The sequence below is a fragment of the Anoplolepis gracilipes genome, chromosome 1, assembly GCF_047496725.1.
Source record: "Anoplolepis gracilipes chromosome 1, ASM4749672v1, whole genome shotgun sequence".
Lineage (NCBI taxonomy): Eukaryota > Metazoa > Arthropoda > Insecta > Hymenoptera > Formicidae > Anoplolepis > Anoplolepis gracilipes.
This window is the reverse complement of record NC_132970.1, coordinates 7,176,107-7,198,207: the sequence shown is the minus strand read 5'-3', so window position 1 is coordinate 7,198,207 and position 22,101 is coordinate 7,176,107. Positions and strand designations below refer to the sequence as shown.

At 27.7% G+C, this 22,101-nt stretch overlaps 1 protein-coding gene across 3 annotated transcripts in view; it reads right to left on the bottom strand.

The window, feature by feature from the left end:
- Unc-13-4a (BAI1 associated protein 3) overlaps positions 1-22,101 on the bottom strand; it is a 90,085-nt gene that overhangs the window by 35,483 nt on the left and 32,501 nt on the right. For all 3 annotated transcript variants that reach the window (XM_072894206.1, XM_072894284.1, XM_072894352.1), the window contains exons 2-3: positions 12,332-12,967; positions 10,634-10,872 (exon numbers count right to left, since the gene is read on the bottom strand). In XM_072894206.1, the coding sequence (XP_072750307.1) occupies positions 10,634-10,872; positions 12,332-12,538 (446 nt within the window). In that variant the 5' untranslated portion in view covers positions 12,539-12,967. The remainder of the gene's footprint in view (positions 1-10,633; positions 10,873-12,331; positions 12,968-22,101) is intronic.

Sequence of the window (22,101 nt, the reverse complement as noted above, 5' to 3'; positions counted from 1 at the left end):
TTGAATGATGGATTAGATCACATTATTTTTGCAAAACAGTTCTTTCTAAAAAAAATGTATTAGTGCGCATAATGTTTAATTTATACCTTCATATCCATTTCAATTTTGACAAAAATATACAAGCACGTAGAAATAAAAACTACTCGAGATGACCTATATCTGCTAAGACGATCATCTTAGAAGACGAAGAAGTTCGAGTTTATCCCGTTTTCGAGGACCATAAATGTCCTATTTTATGGACAGAATGGATTTCCGTCTAAGACACTTTTTGTTAAAATTTTTATCAAGCTTTACGAGAATTTTCTGTCTACATAAGGCACCGCGGAAAATCACCGCATAAGTGATAAATGTACTATAAAAGTACGGAGGTCGACTTAAAAGTCTTTTCAGAAAGTTTTTTTTTTTTTATGACGTTGCTGACCGTTTCACGAAGTTAATTCGCCATTTCGGAATTGCGACGGCTATTTTCGACGGTCATCGTCGTGCGTCTGTTATGGACCACATTGCACTTCCGGATATTTTCCACTTTTACGTCCGCCGTTTTACGTTCCCGTTTGTAATTTCATCCCTCCCGCTTGCTTCTCTCTTTCCATTTACTCTGTTTTGTAGTTATATGACGCAAGTTAAAGAGCGACGTTCATATAAATGATTATCGATCGGAAATTATGGTGCAGAAAATGTGGCGGCGAGTCCATTAAGAGCTCCGATGCACGTTAGCATATGAAGTAGCTTTCTCTTGTAATAGTTCAAGGTGTTAAAGGTTTAATGCTGATATTCGATAATTCAAACTTGTAGTAATTTCGAAAATTTTGATATAACAAGAATTGATGATAAAGTAATCAGAAAATTTGATGCAAACAGAAAATGCAATAATCTAACATAGAATAAATATTTATAAATATTTTTAATTTGTAAATATTTGTAAATTTTATACTACTTTTAACTCTCCGTAAAATTTAACAAATAAAATTATAAAAATCTAAAAATGTAAAAAGTAAAAGGCATTAATTTAAATCTGAAAATAAATAAGAATTAAATTAAATACTAGAATAGAAGCGCTCAGATGTTACAAATATTTAATATATCGATTAAACTAAAATCCGGGTTTTCTTTACAATGTCTTTTGTTTTTTATCAAACAAGAAACCTTCAGCAACTCTTTAAGCTACTAATAGATGCTCTTAAAAGACAAGGAAGGATGCTGAAACTTCTAATATACGAACACGTTCAATCCATATCCGTCTTCATTTTCCTTAGGCTTTTGTCGATTTACGAGCAGGCTTAATGTAATTATGGCCACAATATAACATGTTGATAGACGTTTCTTTGGCTTGTCGTAAATTCTCATTAACTATAAAATTTATAACTTCTTTAAAGTAAGCACTGCTTGTAACGCAACTTTCTTGTGCAATTACCTGAGATGTATATCTTTAACTCGTAAAAAATTGTTGTGAAACAATGTGTCTAAATTAGTTGGCATTTTTTTAAAATACCTTTATCATTTGCTGTAAGCTTTATCTTATTAGTATATTATCAATATATTTAGTTATATTTAAGTTAGTATTTTGCATTTATTTTAATTATTTTGCATTTTTTATTAATAATTTTTATATTCAGAACTTCTAAATTTATTTTTAGAAAATTCATCTGTGTGTGTTAGTTATATAATATAAAATTTAATATAAAATGGTTCAAGAGAATAAATAAATAGAAATACTGATGAAATACTGATGTATTCTCGAATGTATTCTCAAATATATTCTCGAATGAAAATGGAATTAAATATTTATTCAATTAATTGCGAAAGATACTGACAATGTTTCAACTAAAAGTGACACGATGAAAGTATAGTAACCAATGAACCAAGAATTTTGTTCAAAATTTAAGAGATTAAATGAATGAATGAATTGATAATAATATATCGCGTTTAAATTCTCATCACGTTTGAACCCTAATTGCAAGTTGAACAAGCGCTGATGTTGCTTTGGCGAGCGCTAGTTTCAAGCTACTAAAATATCATTTAAAAAAAAAAAAAATTCATACAATTGCGAAAAAAGATATTGGTGATAAATAATAAAGTAAATTTAATAAAAATGCGCTTTTGAGAATTCTCTATTTATACAAATATTTTGAAATAAAATACATGTAGTAACGAATTGAATCACGCTCTGCCAATTTCGAGAATGTATCTTCAACAGTATGACAATGTATCTTCAATATAGTTTCTGTATTTCGAAATAGAAAGACAAGAGAAACCCGGACAACAAAGAGAGATACATGAAACAAAGTTAGGGAAATGCAGTCATACAAGTCTCTGTGTTTATATACGACACAATATGACATTTTGTCTCAAAACGTACACAAGGGAAAGAATACATATATAAATAGATTTCTATCTTATATGGTCTTTTGTTGCGCATTTATATTCACACGTATTTTAGAATAAGTCTTGTGTACATAATATGTTTGCTTGTATACAGAATATATCATTAATAACTTTCTCGTCATAGAAGAAAAAATTATCTTTTTTATAAAATTCTTATTATATGAATATTTGACAAAGTATAAAATATACATATGCGTCATTTTATTAATATTGATATTAAAAGATATAACAAACAATTTGTGGTTTAATGAGCTCACGATTTGCTTGTTATAACGTTTAACAGCATTTAATTACTTTGATTATATTTACATAATGTTGAAATTTAGTTTCAATGCGCGTTAATTTGCCATAAACGCTCTTTCTATTAATTGATGATAAAGGCACTTTATGCGATCGTTGCAATATCGTCGCGTAATAGTTAATCTATTACTGTTATAAAAATAAAATATATATTAATAAACATTTCAAGGATTGTTTTGTGTTAAAAATGTATTTTGCGTAGATTTTAATTACATATATATTTTTTAAAAATTACGTATTTCTCTCTTTTTTTAGCTTCTTAAAATGTGTAAAATGTAAAAAAATTTTTTAAACTGTAATATACATATAGACAAATAATTGATATACGTAATGTAACATCAATTGTGATATTAAACTGACCGAACAGTTGACACAAGAAATTGTCAATTGAGCAAGAGGTACATTGTATCAACCTACGTGCACCTGTGTTCTCGAACGGATCGATAGACACACGCTCAAGCACAATTAGATAAGGTTCGATCTCTCGTAGAGATGTTTACAAGCTTGTTTACGATCGAGCAGCGGATAGAAAAGAGATAACTATCGGCTTACATCTCTATCTGCAAAAAAACATTAATGCGCATCGCTAAGCCTGTGTTACAATGTTCGTTTATCCCTCAAAATTCTACCGTTGTCGAAGGATTTTTCTAAAGCAAGAAGCTTTGTTTAAAACAACTAAATTTAACTTATAGAATAGATTTAAATTTCGCTTATAGAATAGATTTTTGTAATTTTTCTAAGTGCTTTTTTTACATTGTATACCAAAGAGAGAAAAAAGTATATGTAGTAATATAATTAGTTCAAAGTAGTTTATATCTAAATTGTTAAAAATTTTTTAAATTTGAAAGGTATTTGCTAAATTTCTGACAAATTAAAATATTATACAAAAATTTCTGCTTTTCTATTTATTTTCTGTATACTGAGTAAAAGATACAAAAATAAAAATTTATATTAGAGTTTTAAAAATATTTTATACAACAAAAACATTAAGTAGATTATGATGAAAAACAATATCTTGGCATAAATATTTTATCATATAAATATCAAATTGTTGATAATTTTTGCGAAAAAAGAGCAAATTTTTAAATCTATATATATATAATTATAATAAATGTTAAAATTAAAAAGAGTTTTTTTCTAAAGTCTAGAACACTTTAATTCAATTTGCACGAATACAAATCTATGAAAAAAATTAATGAGCAATTTATTTTCCGTGATATCTCTTGAGGAAAAGCTAGATAAATGTCATAAAAAACGACTCTCTGCAATAATAAGCAAATTTATTTTTCCCTAAGCGCACATTTCGTTGTAACGTATCTTACGATAATGATACAATGATACAATCGTTGGAAAAAAATATTCTAATTTGTTCAATCTTATAGATTTTACTTAAATTTGCTTATCTATTATTGCTTCCCATTTGTTTTTAAAGCTTTTTAGATATACAAATAATACAATAAATCTAGTTTTTGTTGCACAGAACCTTTTTATAGAAACTTTACAAGCTACAAAATCTATTCATAATTCTTGTGATTAAAAACAGAAATTACAAATGTTCGAGGATTAAAAAAAGATTTAAATATTTAACGAGATATCGATTTAATCATATTAAGATATAAAACTTTAACTTATATAATATAATAATTTTAAAAATTCAGAATATCATAAGCATTTAAAATATAAATATATACATAATTAATTTATATACACTCGTAAATGTAAAGATCTGTTCACATATACAACTTCTAGCTATGATACATATAAACTTTAGCTAATTGCAATATATCGATACAATTATTATATAATTGATTGGTATTGATTATAATGTTATAACAAAAAACAAAATTTAAATTGCATTTAGTTTACATTAAATATTTATTACATAATAATTTTATTTGACATTTCTCTTATTAAAATTCTTTCACATCTGTAACCTCTTAAAGAAACTTCAAGTTTTAGATTACATTTATCGTTATGCAACGTGGCTAAAAGTCATGCAATAAATATCAGATGTAAACTAATTATTATAAGAGATAAGGATTCAACAGTTAAAAAAAATAAAATTAATGAAGGGCATATGAATGCAGGATAGAATATTTCTTACATACAAAATGGGATACAAAATATATTAGTCGCTCGCCAAGCGCTAACGAATTAAATTCTTGTTAAAGAGAGATCAAATGTCGTGAACAGCAATATGCTACTGAGGTATATTTGTAAGATATCTTGTATTATACATGAAACACAGTTCTCTTGCACTTCCGTATTTCGAAGAAGGATAGAAAGTTTCATGAGTAAATACGAAACGCAATAATGTTATGTCGCCGAAGCAGTACGGATGTCGTCTTTCATTACGAAGTAATGCACTTTCTATTGTTTATTTCCTTTCTTCATGCGGGTTCCTCGTCAGTGTCATCAGCACTGATTAAATTACACCTGCTGTGTTTAATTTCATTTGCCAGTCTCGAGTAAGTTGTCTCAGCGGGAGACACGTCATTTTATCTAGGACGACGAGCGATCCTTTATTAAGAATAAGCTGTGAAGTGACTAGCATCGATCCCGTATATTGTTGTTCAATTACTATTAGTAGAGTCATTCTTAGTGTACAGTAAATCTACATGTCAAAATGTTATTAATCTTTGTTTTGTTTAATTTGAATGTATTATTGGTTTTCGTTTCTGCAAATCTAGGAAACGTTGTGACATATCGATATCGAGAATTCAATATAAAATAAAGCCAACAAAAATTAACAAAATTAAAAAGGAGCTAAAGAAGGCAATCGGAAATTTTTTAAATAAGTTTGAATTAAAAAAGAAATAAATATTTAATAACTTTAATAAATAAATAAAAATAATACATGAAATAAAAAATACAAAGTGCAAAGTAACAAATGTTTCTATTTCTATCTGACCTTTTCTTAAAGTTAATGATAATAAATTAAAAATAATAAGACGGTCAATGAAGAAAGTAAATCAATTGTAAGAAATAAATAATGAGAATATATAATACATAAATTAAAATTAAAAAGTGAACGATACAATAAAAAAGCAGTAATGCGTGACGTTATAAATAATTGTTATCATAAAAGGAAAACTCTGAAAGCAAATAATATATTTAAAATCAGTTATTTACCACAAAGTTTTTGCAAAAAACTCGAAATTGCTTAGAAATTAATCATTTAAAATTAGTGAAACCAATAAATTGAATATTAACTAATATATCGTAGATTTCATCATCGGAAGATGTTTTACGAGAGAAGCAAATCAATCAACTAATGTTCTGAGATATTTTAGTTTTTAAAAGTCTTTTTGATCAACATAAAAAAAACATCGCAATTGTTACAATTAATTCTGTTTTAAGAAAGGTTTAAGACTATCGAGTCTCGTATAGAATGTGTAAATTAGCTTTTCTAATGACGCGATTAAATTTCTATGACACGGATTTAATATACGGTAACAAGAAAAACGATCTTGGATGAGAACTTTCTTTTATTAATGTCTTCCCTGAAGGAAGTATTTTAATCTAAACTTAATATCAAAAATGGAATTAAGTAATTGAGGAAATTGTTGTTTAAGATTATGTTGATAATAAAAATGAGATTTTTAATTTTTAACTTTTAATTTTAACTTATGTATATTCTCGTTACTTACTTCTTACGATTGTTTTATTTTCTTTATTCACCGTCTTATTATTTTTAATTATTAACACTGAGAAGAATCCAGATAGAGACAGAAATGTTTGTAACTTTGCGCCTAATATTTTTAATTTTATGTATTTTATTTGTATTTATTTATTTGTTAAAGTTTTCATATATTTAGTTTTTTAAATTCAAACTTTTATTTTAAAGATTTCCGTTTACCTGTTCTTTTAACTCGTTTTATATTTTTTATATCTTGTTAATATCGAAAATATTATATTCTCATGTAAGATAAGCATTCCGGAACGTGGTGGACGAATAGCTTTTGTTGATCTGAAGTCAGTTTCGTGGGATCTCGGGTTTCGAGAACGGTTGTACAAAGGATGTCATGCTGGAAGAGTAGCAGCCTTTGATTACGGCGGCTTCTACCGACCCCACAAACGAATTGAGGTCACCGAATGGCCAGACCTCGATATATCCTTTCCCTTTGACAAAAGGGGATAGTTCTCGAATTCGGGACAAATAACAGGTTCTTTTCACCGGTTGCTTTGAAAATTGCTGCAATTTTTTATAGTGCGCACGATAAAAAGTCATTTGTGTTGACGCATTATCTAAAAAATATTTATTCAAGTGCATAAATCAAATTTTTTTTAAAATTCTTTATCTAGATTCTCATTTTTTGTGTCTTTATATATGTATTCGGTTTCAATTATTCTCTACGTAGACAAGTAAAATAATTTTGTATAAAATAAAACATTATTTATATCGATTTTTTATGAAACGAGAATAAAATTGTGAAAAACAACAAAGCTTTACTAGAAATGGATTTTTTAGAAATTAAATAAAATCAAGGAATTGCTAAAAGATTTTTTGCAATGATCTTTCTTTCTTGATTTATTACAATATTTTATGATGCAAACATGTGAATTTTAATAGTATAATATATAGGTTTTTTTTATGCAGCATTTTAAAAGACACTAACGCTAATTTTGTTTTGCTTATGTTACTTATATAACTCTAATATGTTATGCCTAACAACTATGTTGAATCCTATTGTATGATAAATTTAATAAATCGTGATTAAAAACAGATATGTCAGATTTAAGATTATGCCACCTCCACAAATTATATTTATGGCTGTATTTTTCGAATATTGATCAAAATAATTAAAATAATATTTATTGTTAAGTAATAAAACATTTTTTATTAATATGTATGTATAATATGTACATATTTGCACATACATTCTACATTAAACACTTCGATACTTTTCATAGATCAAAATATTAATTATGTATGTATTAATTTAAATTAATTTAAATTTAGCCGTAATAGTTGTCGGTATATATACGCTATTTCTGCGAAAAAAAATTGTTAAAACAGTTCATTAATTATATTTGATGCAGATAATAATTTAATTAAAGATAAATAATTTTTGTTGCTTAATTACACAAACAAACAAATTACTAAATAAATTTTTCTTAGAGTATTACGAATTCATGTTTTCTCTTATTAAATGCTACATAGTCATGAGTTCATCTCGGTGAGGTTTGTGTGAATAAATCAATTCCTGCAGCATTTTGCCATATGCGGATATATCTTGAAAATATATGAGACGTGATAAACGTGCATACAGTGGAGATTTGCAATGAAAGAGCTCGAGCTACGTCAACTTTATGCGCTTTTGTTACGTAGTAGAAAAGAGAGGAGTTGTGTATAAAGTTCAAAGGACAACGAGTTAAGATGTTTATTATCCTGTTTATAATGTTATACTTGTTTTCGCCACAGGCACTCGTGATAATAAACTTTGCATATATAATTTTGCGGGAAAGAAATAAAATATGAAGGAATAAATAAGAAAATATTTTATTCGTATAATCGTTGTGTTGATCGTTCATCCGAGTGAGTATCACGTTGCTAAATTTCATGAATAATACATTTTATGCAATAAAGCACAAAGTAAATCTGTCAGACTTCTCATAAAATTTAAATTAAAATAGCTTTGTAAAATAAATTTCTAGCTTTGTAAAATTTTTTATAACATTTAATAAATGTTATAAAAAGAGAGAAATATAAAGAGAGTAGGAGAAAAAATGTATATATAAAATATTATAATATTTTAGAAAGATTACGTGTTTATTTGAAATCTCTCTTATCTTAAAAAATAGATAAAATGAAAATTATTTTTATATTATCATTTACCATTTTTTCATGCATTTTTATTAAGCAAAAGAGAACGTAGAATGTAAATGTGATACTATTCCTGCATGTAAATGATATCATTCAAGTAACTGTCGACTTACAGAAATTACAATGAAAATCTAGCTATTGTGTCGATTGTGCACCTACTTATAATTCCATTCCTGAAGTTTCAGTTTTATCATATGGGAGTATCATGTGAAAAAAGAAAACTCAAGCTAGCAGAAGCGTTCACCGAGAGAGTGCAAGAGAAAAAGGAAGAAAGAGGATGGGCTTCAAAAAGAGATTAACAATTCGTTTGAATAATCGATATCTATACATATGCAATGAACCAACTTTCGGATAAATCGCAATGCGTCGCGGTGATCTTATTAAAAGTGCATTCGCCGCAATGCACACGCGAAATTCCAGAAAGAAAATCCATTCCATTACTTCGTGCTTTTCTTCTATATCGCTCGGTCTACGGTTCACCGCTTCGTTTATATTAGCGGATCCTTGAAGAAAGAAAGAAATGCATTTAAAAAGAGTCGCACGCGCGATTCGCGTTTCTGTTACTAAAACGTTCTTCAATAGAAACGGAAGATGAGGACGTAGTTAACTGGAAAGCTTAGCGCACAGCATCAACGTAACCCGATTAACACGTTGAATGGCTAGCTAGCGGAGGTAGTGTCTTACCGGAAATCCGATTGAGTGTATTTGAAACTGCTCCAAGAGCATTCCGGATATTTAGTCATGGAGGTACGACGAGCGATCAAACGAAATTATTCGCTCGAGCGCGCGAGAGAGAATCGCTGTCGAAGTTGATGAAAAGCAAGCTTTGAAATATCACTATATTTCACAAAATTCCGATAATTTGATAGAATTGAGTTGCGTAGATCGCATTTGTCTTTCAAGAGTTTGTAATTCAAACTCTGTAATTAATCAGCTGCATATAGATTGCATTAGGTATCCCATATTGTCATTAAAATTAGTTAATATGTACCGCGATATCTTAAATTAAATCTACTTTTTCTTTTATAAAATTCTTTTTATTTTCTTTTTTATTTATCGACTCCAAACCCTCTCTCCTGTTTACGCGCACGTACGTTTTGAGCTGTAGGCACGATGAAGAATACGTTCACTATATGCATATTCTGTTTAAAATTCTCTCACAAATTTTAAAGTTGAATATCTCCGCCAAAAATAATCTTAGAAAACCAAAGTGGATTTAAAAGAGTACATTTTCTACTGTTATTCTTAAGCGGGGGCAATCAACAAATAATTTTTAAATTAGATGTAGTCATCTTAATTCGTATTGTCGACGTACTGAAATTTTGGAGGTGAATTCAAAGTGCAAAACGATATGCAGAAAGAAATCATGTCTGAAATTTAGTTTTACTACTTGAAAACTGATACTTTAAGCTTCAAAATGCTTTTTTTTTCATTTCTGTATGATGATCTGTTCGCCTAATATGACCTATTAAAAGTTTAAAAAGAGTTTTTTGTTAAAAGTGAAATAACTTGGCAAGAAAAAATCGTATGACAAAAAATAGAAAACAAAATTAAAGCTAAAGGAACAGCCTTTCACTTGAAATTAGTTTGATAAGCCAGAAAAAATTACCCCACTCGGTGCGATGCGTTAAACTTGAGATTTTCATTTTCTTATTTGCCTTATTCCGTTTCAAAGTCACACTTCCAAATTAATGAATGTATTGTCATGGGCCCAAGAGGGTCTCAAAGTAGACATCTTACTTTAATTTGCTGTTTTGTTCGTTTCAGTACGATAATTTCTCGCAAAGTTACAGCACTTTAGAGTTTTTTTTGTGAAAAAATTGTTGTTCCGTTAATTTTTTTGAGGAGTGTAGATATAAAGATATATATATGTATATATACAGTATGTTTGTGCAACTTTATATAACGTCAGAATTTTCAATATAAATTTGCTCTTAAGTTGTTAGTACTCTTTCATTATTAATCTCATTTTTGCTAATAAATTTACGTTATAATATGAATATTGTTCTTACCTATTTCGAATATAGAGTAATTCGTATTTTTCGCGATGCATTTGATGTACGGGACCGGAAACGTGACAATTTCTCGGTAAAATGCGTGCTTGTTATTTAGACGACTTACCCGGAAGTAGCCTGTATGTCGACCTCCGGCCAGGATGGTCTACGACGGCAGAACATAAGAGGCGGTCGATCGCTGGATCCGCCGCTTCGACGAAAGGACCCGACTCGCCTCGGCGACGTGGCGCCACTTCCTGTTGCTGGGTGCACCGTTAATCCCGGAGCGGAAGTGCATTCGAGAGTACGTCTACGTGTCGAAAGAGAGCGCGTATGCGACGTGACGGTTCCTGGCGGTGGCACAACCTGAAAGAAAAAAAATTAAACGAATTAGTTTAGAAAAACATTATTAAAAAAACGGCAAATATATGCTAAGAGATCAAATACATTTAATTATATAGTTTTGACAATGCGTTTTTAATTAGAATAATGTTTGATGTTCTGCATAAGTAATACTAATAATAATAATAATAATAATCTCTCTGTTATTCAATTTAATTTACAAATATTATAATTAAAAATTAAGCATTTTTGCTTAAAAATGTAAAAGAATTAATAGAAATATGCAAATATTATATTTTCCCGTAATATTATATTTATAAAATATAACGAAAAAATAATTAAAACAGCTAAAACAACTTTTTTTTTACATATAAAACTTATTCACTTTTTATGTAATATACATTTAATGAACACATTAATTTACAAATCAATACTAACAAATTGTTAGGAATGTTCTTTTTTATATTTGGTATCGACAGGCCATTTTTGTATCGACATAAAAGTTGATAAATTTTCATTTGCTTGTTCATTTAACAAATAATGCATTTATTAGAGAGTTTTACGTTATTATACATTCAATAGAACAATATATCATTGATAATTTGTACAAATATGTTTGCATAATAATATCTGTCATTACAAAACGTCTCTCTATTGTTGTATTATATATTAATAAAATAAAAAAATTGTAATGCGTTCTTAAAAAATTTTTTCTCATATAAAAATTTAATATTGTTCTAAATATGTGTACGTATATTTCTAATATCTTGAAAACTAATGTCGCATAAAAATTAAATTTTTTAATTTAAAATATCTACATAAATTTGCAATAATGTAACAGACAGTTAATTACTCTTTGTCTTAAGCGCACATCGATAATCAATGAATTGAGTTTTTTGTTACATGGATAACAACGGCCGCATCTCTTGAATCGTAACATGTCCTCTTTAATGTCATTTTTCTTGAATTCTTTAATCAAGAAAAATCTTTTAGTCAATTCTTTCTTAGGAAAGAAATAACTAAATGTAATCTTGATAATAATGTTGATTTCACGTAATTAGATCTTCTTTTAAAATTTGGTGTTAAGATTTATCGCACTATTTAGTGGAGAATTAGATTATTCAATCATAAACGGAAAATTTTGATTATCGAAAGAATAAAAAATATATTTACGATAAAAGAGAATAAATAATTACATTTTATTAATTATATCAAATTTCTGCTCTATAATGAGCAAATATAGATATGCACAAAAAAATTCTTGTACTTTAATATAATCGTTTAATGTGATAGAGAACAACTTGAATAATTAGTTTAATTAGCTAATAATAATAAAATTTTTTGAATTAATCTATACTGTAATTTGTACGCTATTGTTTCATTAAAAATTATATAAAATAATTGTGCATTATAGTCTGAATTTGTACTGTGTAATCATTAATTATATCGCTTATCCTGTGATACGTCTACTTTAATCACATACTTTGGGAAAACCATGCGGTGTGGCTTGTTGGGCAGCAGTGGTACTAGTATTAGTTGTCGAAGTGACGCTTCCGGTAGAACTGCTTCTACCGGTTCCGCTGGAATCACCCTTCGAGTCCTCTCGACTGAACGAGAACCTCTTCGGGCTCAGGCTAAAGCTGGCCACACTGTTTGTCACAATCTCCTGTAGGGAGTTGAAGAAACTCATTTTTGTCGTTTTCTACGTGTGATGTTTGTCTCGTAGTTTTCTGCGTAAGTGTTAACGACCCGGTCGTTCAGGCAATCGCGAATGTCATCGTCGTCTACTATTCAAGTTCTTTCGTAACTCGTTCTTGGAGACCGAAGTACCGCAAAGCGTCTCGAAATCTACAGGCATCGATCTCGCGGATGGTCGATTAGATACCGCTCGCCGGTTGACTCGTCACGAAAATCCCCCGACCACGAGAACTTTTACGATACTTTCTCGCGTCACAATATCGATTCTCAGCCATAGCCATTTGCGATTTATCTTTGAATTCTCTTTGCGATTCTTCTGAAAAATTTCTGTTCGTCGCAAAAGTCATCGTACTTCGTCGAGAACTTAAGATATCGCACACTCTCGATCTTTCCGCTCACGTCCTTGACGCGAAGCAATCATCTGTGAAAAATAGAGAAGTTAATGTTAGTTTTGTATACAATACAATATAATATATGTATTAAAAAATTAATAAATTTATAAATTTATATAAATTTCCAAAATAAGAATATTTTGTATTAAATTACTATTTTTTATTTTATTGTATTTTTTCTGGTAAATTTTAAAATATGATTATAGAAATTATCTAGTATAAGGGAAGTGCAGCATATTTGAAATATTAGTTTTATTTTATAGTTGTTGGAACTAAATTTGTGCTTTTTGATGAAATGAAAAAAAAACATTCTTTTGAATAGGCAAACTAATCATTTATTAAAAAAAAATAGAAACTTAACAGATTCCTTCCGAAAACTTAAATTAACATCTAAATGATCAAAATTCAAACAATATCGATAACTTTTGGAATAGTGTATTCTAAATTATTTTTTATTTGTAATAACCACATATATAAATGTCTCTGTCGAAGCCAGCACATTTACCGTGCACCCAATAGCTACACATGACGCACATAATCTATATAATTCACCCTTACGTAGTCATTAAAGCATCTTTCGCAAAGGGACACGTAACACCTTGATCATTCAACTGAACAGTTCTAATGTAGCTGAATATTCAGAAGATATAAACATATCAAATATTTATTAGATACATTACATTAGCGTAAGATATTCGAAATTAGAAAGATACTGTTTTACATCAAATAGAAAAAGAATATATCAATAAATCACAAAAAGACAATTGTCAAAATTAATCTATACACAAACTAATTAATGCACAAACATTATAAAAATTACTTAGTACTAATACAATAATAAGAGATTTAAAACTTGTCAAAAAAGGTTTGGTTTTTGAACTTATTTGTGATAATAAAATATTAGCACTCTTGGCGGCATTTTTTAGATATTTTGTTATATAAATTTTTATCTCATTCGAATATTTGCTGATAAATGGTACTATAAAAAAATGAAATTTTCATGGTATTTCAAATTACCAACAGTATTTCAAATATGCTGTACTTCTCTTACAATATAATGTGGATCGTTAAAAAAAAAAGTTTATTACACAGATTTAAACTCGTGCCATGAAAGCTATAGTTATAGCCAACTTGTTTGCTAAAATGTTACACAAATACGCTGTTAAAAGTGTCTAAACTTTCTAACGCAAAACCTTCTAACTTTCCGAAAACTACTCGACAACTACGCTTTTAAGCTTAAACATATAACTATATAAATCTAGCCGTGATCGGTTGGCAACTATATTTAGAAACTATATTTACCTTAGAAGGTTTTGAGGAATAGTAATAAGAACATATCTTAGAATCATGCAAGTTATATGTATAATTAAACTTATACAATTTTTTATATCTTGATAGAATTATAAGATTAATAAAAAATAATAATGCATTTAATAGTAATATTATTAAAAATAAAAACTATTAATATTATTAATATTATCAAGAAATAATGTTACATTTACTCAGTATATTACAAAATAAATTAATCAAAGTTATATTTTACTATGAGAAATGTGCTACAACTCAGGCGTAAATCAAATATCCTGATAACAGCGGTTCTGCCATTTGTTCAGAAGTATCTGTCGTGATCCGAGGGACTAAACGACGCAAAGAGAACTTGGTAGAGCGTAATTACGAGATTCGGGACGACTTTGGGGTTAGCTCTCTCAGGTCAAGCGGGCATCTGTCCATTACCTCGTGAGCTACATGTTAACCGAATTTCATTTGAAATGTCTGTTCTGCGCGATTGAGAGCCGACCGATAGGGAAGGAAGCCAGTAAAGGATTGAAGGGTTGGGCAAATTAACCTGCTACCAGCTGCATTTCCACTGTGGTGCTGGGTGACGAAATACACGCGAGCAATTAATCAGTTAGTAGTACAATTAGGGTCGCGATTGCATCTGATGGTAAACAATTTTACAAATCATCCTACATTTAAATATTCAACCATTCGACAAATGTCTCTTAAATGTTTCTAGTAAAAATCTATGATGAAATTTATGTCACATTATATTATATAAAATATAAAAAATGTTTTGATGACTTTTTGCAATCAACTTTTTTTTAAATAAGGAAAGATGTTAAAAAAGTGTCGATTTTGATCTCGAAATATAAAGTGAATAGATCTTGAAAAACTTTTTTAATACTTTTCTTTGTTTTTAAATGAGAAAAATATATAATATTATTTAATTCTATATTTTAAGTGCTTAGTTATATTTTAAAACTACTGATTAGATTTTGACTAAATAAAATCGCAAATTGATTAATAAAATTAATTGTTGCAAGTTTTATAAAATATTACACATATTGTAATGTATGTTTAAACAGGATTAAAATATTTCAAAGTGCATAAATAAATCTTAATTAATAATTATAATTATATTAAATTAATGCTAATTAATAATTAGCAATTATATTATAGTATAGTTATAAAATTTTAATCAAAGTCCATATGTAAATGATAATAATTATGTCACTGAAATAATGAAGGTCACATTTGACAAGACAAAGTAACAAAACTCAAAGAGCTGACATTCTGACATAATCTCGGTTATTTTTTTTCTTTGTGCACAACGTTTACTACAATCTTTGAGCGGCAAAACAAATCACTGTTAATTACAATTGAATACAATTGGTACGAAATACAGCGCTCACGAATCGATTATCCAGCTACGTTTAAGCTCTAAAATTGTTCCCATAATCCGAAACCCGTTCACGAAATTGCCGATGCCGCAAAAGCATCCAGCGCTTACTTAAGGGAAGTAATGAGCTCCACAGCAAAATAGATTGACATGGCTGGAAGGTAAACGCGCAAAGGTAAACGTTACTTGGCGCAGTAATCCGCAAAGTTACAAGGAAATCACGAAAACACGCTAACAGATTACACCGTGTCCATAAATCAGGTCTCATCGATCGAAATTAACTGAGTTGATTTGAAAACGAAACATCGACCTTTCGAAGTGACATCTGCGAGCTTATTAAATCTTGCAAATCTCTCTCAGTGCCGCACTTTCACGCTTTCGCAATGGCTGTAAAATATTCATATGATAAGTAAACTAGGCTGATTACAAGAATAAAAATCTCTAATCAAATATAATATATCTCGTTTATATTTTAGAATCAATAAGAGGAAAAATCTAATATATTACAAATTTATTATTTTATTGCTATGTGTATATTGATATACACATATATGTAAATAAACAAAAATTTTAATTAAATATGTAAATATTTCTTTAATAAAATAATAATTTTTTAAAAATATAAATTTATTTTAAATATAGAAAATATTAAATATAAATCTTTTAAAATTGCGTTATATTAAATATGTTTTTATAATTCCAAATTCTGATTATAACAAAGATGTATAAACGATTAAAATAAATAATTAACTTTGCAGAAAAAATAAAATTTAAATTTTATAAATTTTTAAATAATATTATTATAATATTATTATACACAAAATGAGGGTCAATGACTTATGCAGCCTGACTGAGCTGGGCTGGGTCTATAACAACCTCCATAACCAGTGGGGTCGCACAGGATCTCCCAGATCTAAGTGACATAATTAGGGACTCTACTAGTCCCACCTACTCCTAAATTACTAGTACTACTATTATAATATTATTATGCAACAATATAACAACATCAAGGAATATATGTTTTTTATAAATAAATACTACATTTTTGCAATATCATATTTTGAAAGTTTATTTCTTCATGATCTTTTAATAAAACTGCGTAACGTCTAATTGTAAGTGATATATTGTCATACATAGAAGAACAAAAGAAATAAAAAAAAGAAGACAAAGAAAATAGTAATAAATTTCCTTAAGAAAGAACAACAGTTTCTGTTATCGTAACGACTCTCGGAGATCTTATTGTTAGAAAAGACAACACTCGTTAGGACTCACGAGATCGTTTAACGATCTTCGTTGCTTTGACTATCTTTTATCTTTTTATACATACTTGTAATATCCCACAGGGATAATTGTTTTCAGAGTTTATAAGTGTGTGTGATAATGGGTGGCTCTCGGTGTGACGCAAAAGGCTCGTCTTTTTTTACTTGCTCTTTCAGTTGGAATTTTAATTATAAATAATTAATTATAAAAAATTAATAAACCTTGTTATTTAAAATTTTTTTGCAACTATATAATTTTTTTCTTTATTATAGCAAAAATATTTACAATAAGATTTATAATATATATTTTATTATTTTATTTATTGTATAATAATTATTTTGACACAGTAATTGAAAAGAAAACAAATATATAACGTTATAAGTATTATGTTATTTGTTTTCTTTTAAATTACTGTGTTAAAATACTATTATTACACAATATTATATTGTATATATATATGTATATATATATATATATATATATATATATATATATATATATATAATATACATTATATATAAGATGTCCCATTATAATCTTTCTATGCAATTATCTTTCAAACTATCCGTTGTTTGAAAAACTGTTTCAAGTAAAACTTACTCTGTTTTCAATGAAAATATCTTATTATGAACCCAAGTCTTGTCTGTGTGGAGATATCTCGGAGATCTGAAGATAACCTTCATTGTTTTAAATGGAAATTATATTTTTGCTTATAAACCATGACAATTTTTTCTTTGATAATTCTTGGAGAAATTATTTTCTCTGAGAATATTTTATACTCGCAAATGTACAAAAAATTATATCTCGATATAGTGTGTGTAAAAATAAACACTGTAAAATTTATTATAAATATAGAATTAATTTAATAATAATTAACAATAAATATAATGTACAGAATAATAATTTATTATAAATATAGAATTAATTTAATAATAATTAACAATAAATATAATATACAGAATAATAATTTATTATAAATATAGAAAATATTAAATATAAATAATTATATATAAATGCATAGCTTATCTCAAAACGAATTCATTAACGTATAATATATTAGTCTTTCAAAATCATTTAAGATCATTTATCATCGTTTAAATTCCTTTGCTAAAAATTCAGAAAATTCTTTATTTTCTGTATCTGTTCGAAAAGACGACCTTGGGCATTAACGCTGGTTTATTCTGTCACTGATTAATAGTTATACGTCAAAAGATGCCCTGTAATTTGTTAGCAAGTAATGAGTAATTCGAGCATATTATATTATATTACTTATATCATTAGGAGTTCTTTTTGGTAAACTTTATTTTTTACAAAGCTCTACAACGAAAAATTTAGAAACGTTAAATTCGGGGAAAGACATCAAAATCATAATAATACTGATTTCTTTGAAACATATGTGAAATTGTAAATATGAATATTAATAAGTCGCATCATTTGTGTATAAGGTCACGTTTATGACGTAAAGTCTTGTAGCAGTTTAGCGAAAGGAGAATTTAAACGATAGCAAATAATCCGAAATTGAATTTGAAAGATCAACATGTCATATATCAATGAATTCTCGGAATGAGACACTTATAGGGATGCTAAACGAAAATATAATTATATAATTCCATTTAAAAAAAAGAAAATTAATTTGAAATCTTGGAGGATCAGATGTTTTATTTTCAACGTTTTTTATATTTAAATCTGTGTGATATCAAATACTGAAAGAGCAATCGAAAAAATAAACTATTGTTGAAAAATTTTGAAAAGCTCTTAATAAAAGTCGCATTCTGTTATTATTCACGAATAGTCTTTCATTTTGATCGATTCTTTCTTTTGTTCATCATGTTCCAGAGCAATAACTGCCTCGGAAACTCGTTTCGTTGGCGCTTAATGTCTCGTGGGAAAAGAATAGTGTTTAATCTTGTCCAAAGAGCTACGTAAAATATTTATAACCTAGGTTGCACTCGTAATTTTTGTTGTCAATTATCAACTAATTTGCAATCTTGCGTCACTTATTATCTTAGAAAAGTAATGGACAAAAAAATTTGATTTCTCTCATTTATATTTAGTTATTTAGTTTCTACACAATATAAAATTGCAGCGAGTATATAAATTTCAAGAAAGATTTACATGCTTCTGGTTGAACTTAATTTATAAAATAGGTAGTTTTTTCGTAAAACAGTTACATTTTAAGCTAAATAAGTTTAATGAGTAACACTTGTCTACTACAAGATACGCCGTGTATCATACACGGCTGTTATCGCGAAATTGGTAATTAATAAGTAAATTATAAATAAAGTTATTCAATCTTTGTGTTAAAGTAATTACTGATTTGTTTTAAATTTGAAGAATGTTGATACTCTCTTTGTATGTGTAATCATATTTTCAGTAGTTTATCAATATATTTCATTCTGTTATATTAAATTTAATCTAAAATCTGATATATGCGGATAATGTTTTTTAATAACACATATGATTTAATTCATTAAATTGCAATTTTCTCCATATCTCGCTAGGATCAATTAGAATGGATGCTAATTGCGCATCGCAAATTTTTTAAAACTGTTTTTATAAAATTACGAGAAATAAATGAAAAAAGTTAGTTACACATATATTCATGTGAAAAACAGTTCAAAACGGGTGCGCGACATGACGATGAGAATTAATGCGGGACAAAGTATAATTTCGAGAAACGCACGATGCAAGTTGATTAACTCGCGGTCGCTCGTTATACAATCTCATTTTGCAGGCGCGCTCATTACCAATACTTTCCAGAAAAGTATTCTCGACCGAAACTTCATTATAGAAACAAGCATGCTGGATGTAAAGCAACGGCGAACACATTTTCGCGAAACAGTTTTTTACTCAGAACTTGTCTCGTATTCTCTTTGTACATGTATATCTAACATCTCTAATAAAAATCCTACATCAATTTTACATCCGACCAAAGCGTTAAAGAAATGCGACGCGAGTTAACCAAGTTGTTAAAACATTTTTCTTATTTCATAAACTTCTTATTTTATCTTTATGTTATATAGTTTACTGTAAAAAAATATTATTAAATGATTAAGTACATGCAAAATATCGCATTATTAAATACTTAAATACATACATAAATAGATGTTTTGTACGCAATTAAATATTGCTTCTTTATCAAATCAGTACATAATTGTAAAATATATTATAATAAAATATCTTGCGATAATTAGATAATCAAAATTGCAAAACATCTTTTGGTTTAAATCTTTGTCAAACATTAAAAAAAGAAATAAAAAAGAATAATTGAAAAAAAATAAATTATTATTATAGTAATTATATATTATTAAAAAAGTCATTTCTCAAAAATAATTATTTTATCGTATTATTTGTTTTTGTAAAACAAACTATGTCTCACATGCACACACATGCGCGCACGCGTACAAACATATGACGTGTCTATTATTATTATTATCATAGTATTATATTTTACTTTATAATATGCATAAACAAGTAGTAAAATTCGTTGGTTATATAATTTAACATGGTCTAAGCTAATCTATTTTGCATTTATACGTATAGCTTATATTTATATATTTCTATTTTAAGAAAAGAAATTTAATTAATTTTCAGAAGAACGCGTGACGCTGTTTTGAATTGCGATCGTTGCTTTGAAAGTGGATATGCTCATCAAAATATCGGTGTACTGTGTAAGAAAAAGTCAACCTTTATTCCAGAAACGTAAGAGTTCGTGTTGGATGCAAATAACCTCGATCGCAATCAAAGTTTGTATTCATTGCATTTGCTGTCCAACGTAAATAATTAATTACTTCAACTATACAATATTGTTTTTAATACGATTAGTATCGCTTTATTTCTGTACTAGTCCTTCTTTTCTTTTTCGTTATATAATGCTTTCTTTTTATAAATATCTTTATATATATTGCACGCAATATGTACATATAACTTTCTGCATTTTTATTTTTCTATTTTTCTTTTTTTCCTATTGTAAAACTTGTTGTTCTCCATCTTGTTTTGCATTCCTTTTTTCCATATTGCATATTTGTTTAAACCTTTATTTGCTTAGAATATATTCTGAATAGATGAATAAACAATTCATATTATTTTATACAAAATCAAAAATACAAGCAAATATCTTTTTAACCACAATTTTTTCAAAATATTCTTATGTCGACTTTTTATTCAGACAAACATCGTTCAATTGATTTAAACAAGTTAACATTTTAATTTTAAAGTAAATGCAGTAAAATTATTTATTTAATCCTTATAATGTTAAAATTACATTTTATAAAATATATGTGAAATGGTTCTTGAATACGTAAGTTACGATTTTATTTCATACTTGATTTTGTTTATTTAATGTCCTATTTACCTTCCGAACAAGGTTCCGGAGAAAATATATATTTAGTATACGATATGTATTCAGTACGATCCAGCGAAAAAAGTAAACATACGATTGAGATAATGTTTCTTTAGTACGAACAATAAATATATATTATGCATAGATATATAGAATATTTATTAGTCATATTTGCAAAAGATATTCCTTATTCTGAACTATTTTTTTCTCAGCTGAAGTATTTGGTTTAATTCAAATAAATTTAATTTTTTTAGAACAAAAATTACAATAAAATAATTTTGAAAAAACTTAAAGCATTAATATAATCTTACAAAACTAAAAAATAATTTTAACACAGTAGTATTTTTAGAAATTAAATCATTATTAAATAGTTTAAAGGTTAAGAATGAAGACAATAATTGGAAAACATGTCAAAATTCTTTTAGTCTCTGATAAAAAAAGTAATTCTGTTTGCAAAGAGGAAGAAAGAGAGAGAGAGAGAGAGAGAGAGAGAGAGAGAGAGAGAGAGAGAGAGAGATTAAGCAAATATTACTTAATATATTATCAATTTTCATTTTAAAGTTTATTACGTTTAAAACGTTTTTTTATGTATATAGTAAGCTCTCTTGTTGCATAAAATAAAATATAAATAAAATTGAGTCGTCTTATCTGTTAATTTCAATCATTATATTGTTTTCTTCCTTAGAAGAAACTGTAAATAAACAAAAAGTAATTCATGCAAAATCATATGTAAGACAAATAATTGTTAATTGCAATGTCGAGATGACGCGTTGAACATTGATACATCCCTTGTTGCGTGCAAGCACACAGAAAAAATTGTAAATAACTAAACAAATAGCAATCAACATTTTCTTGCAAAAATTATAAATTCTCTTTTTCTT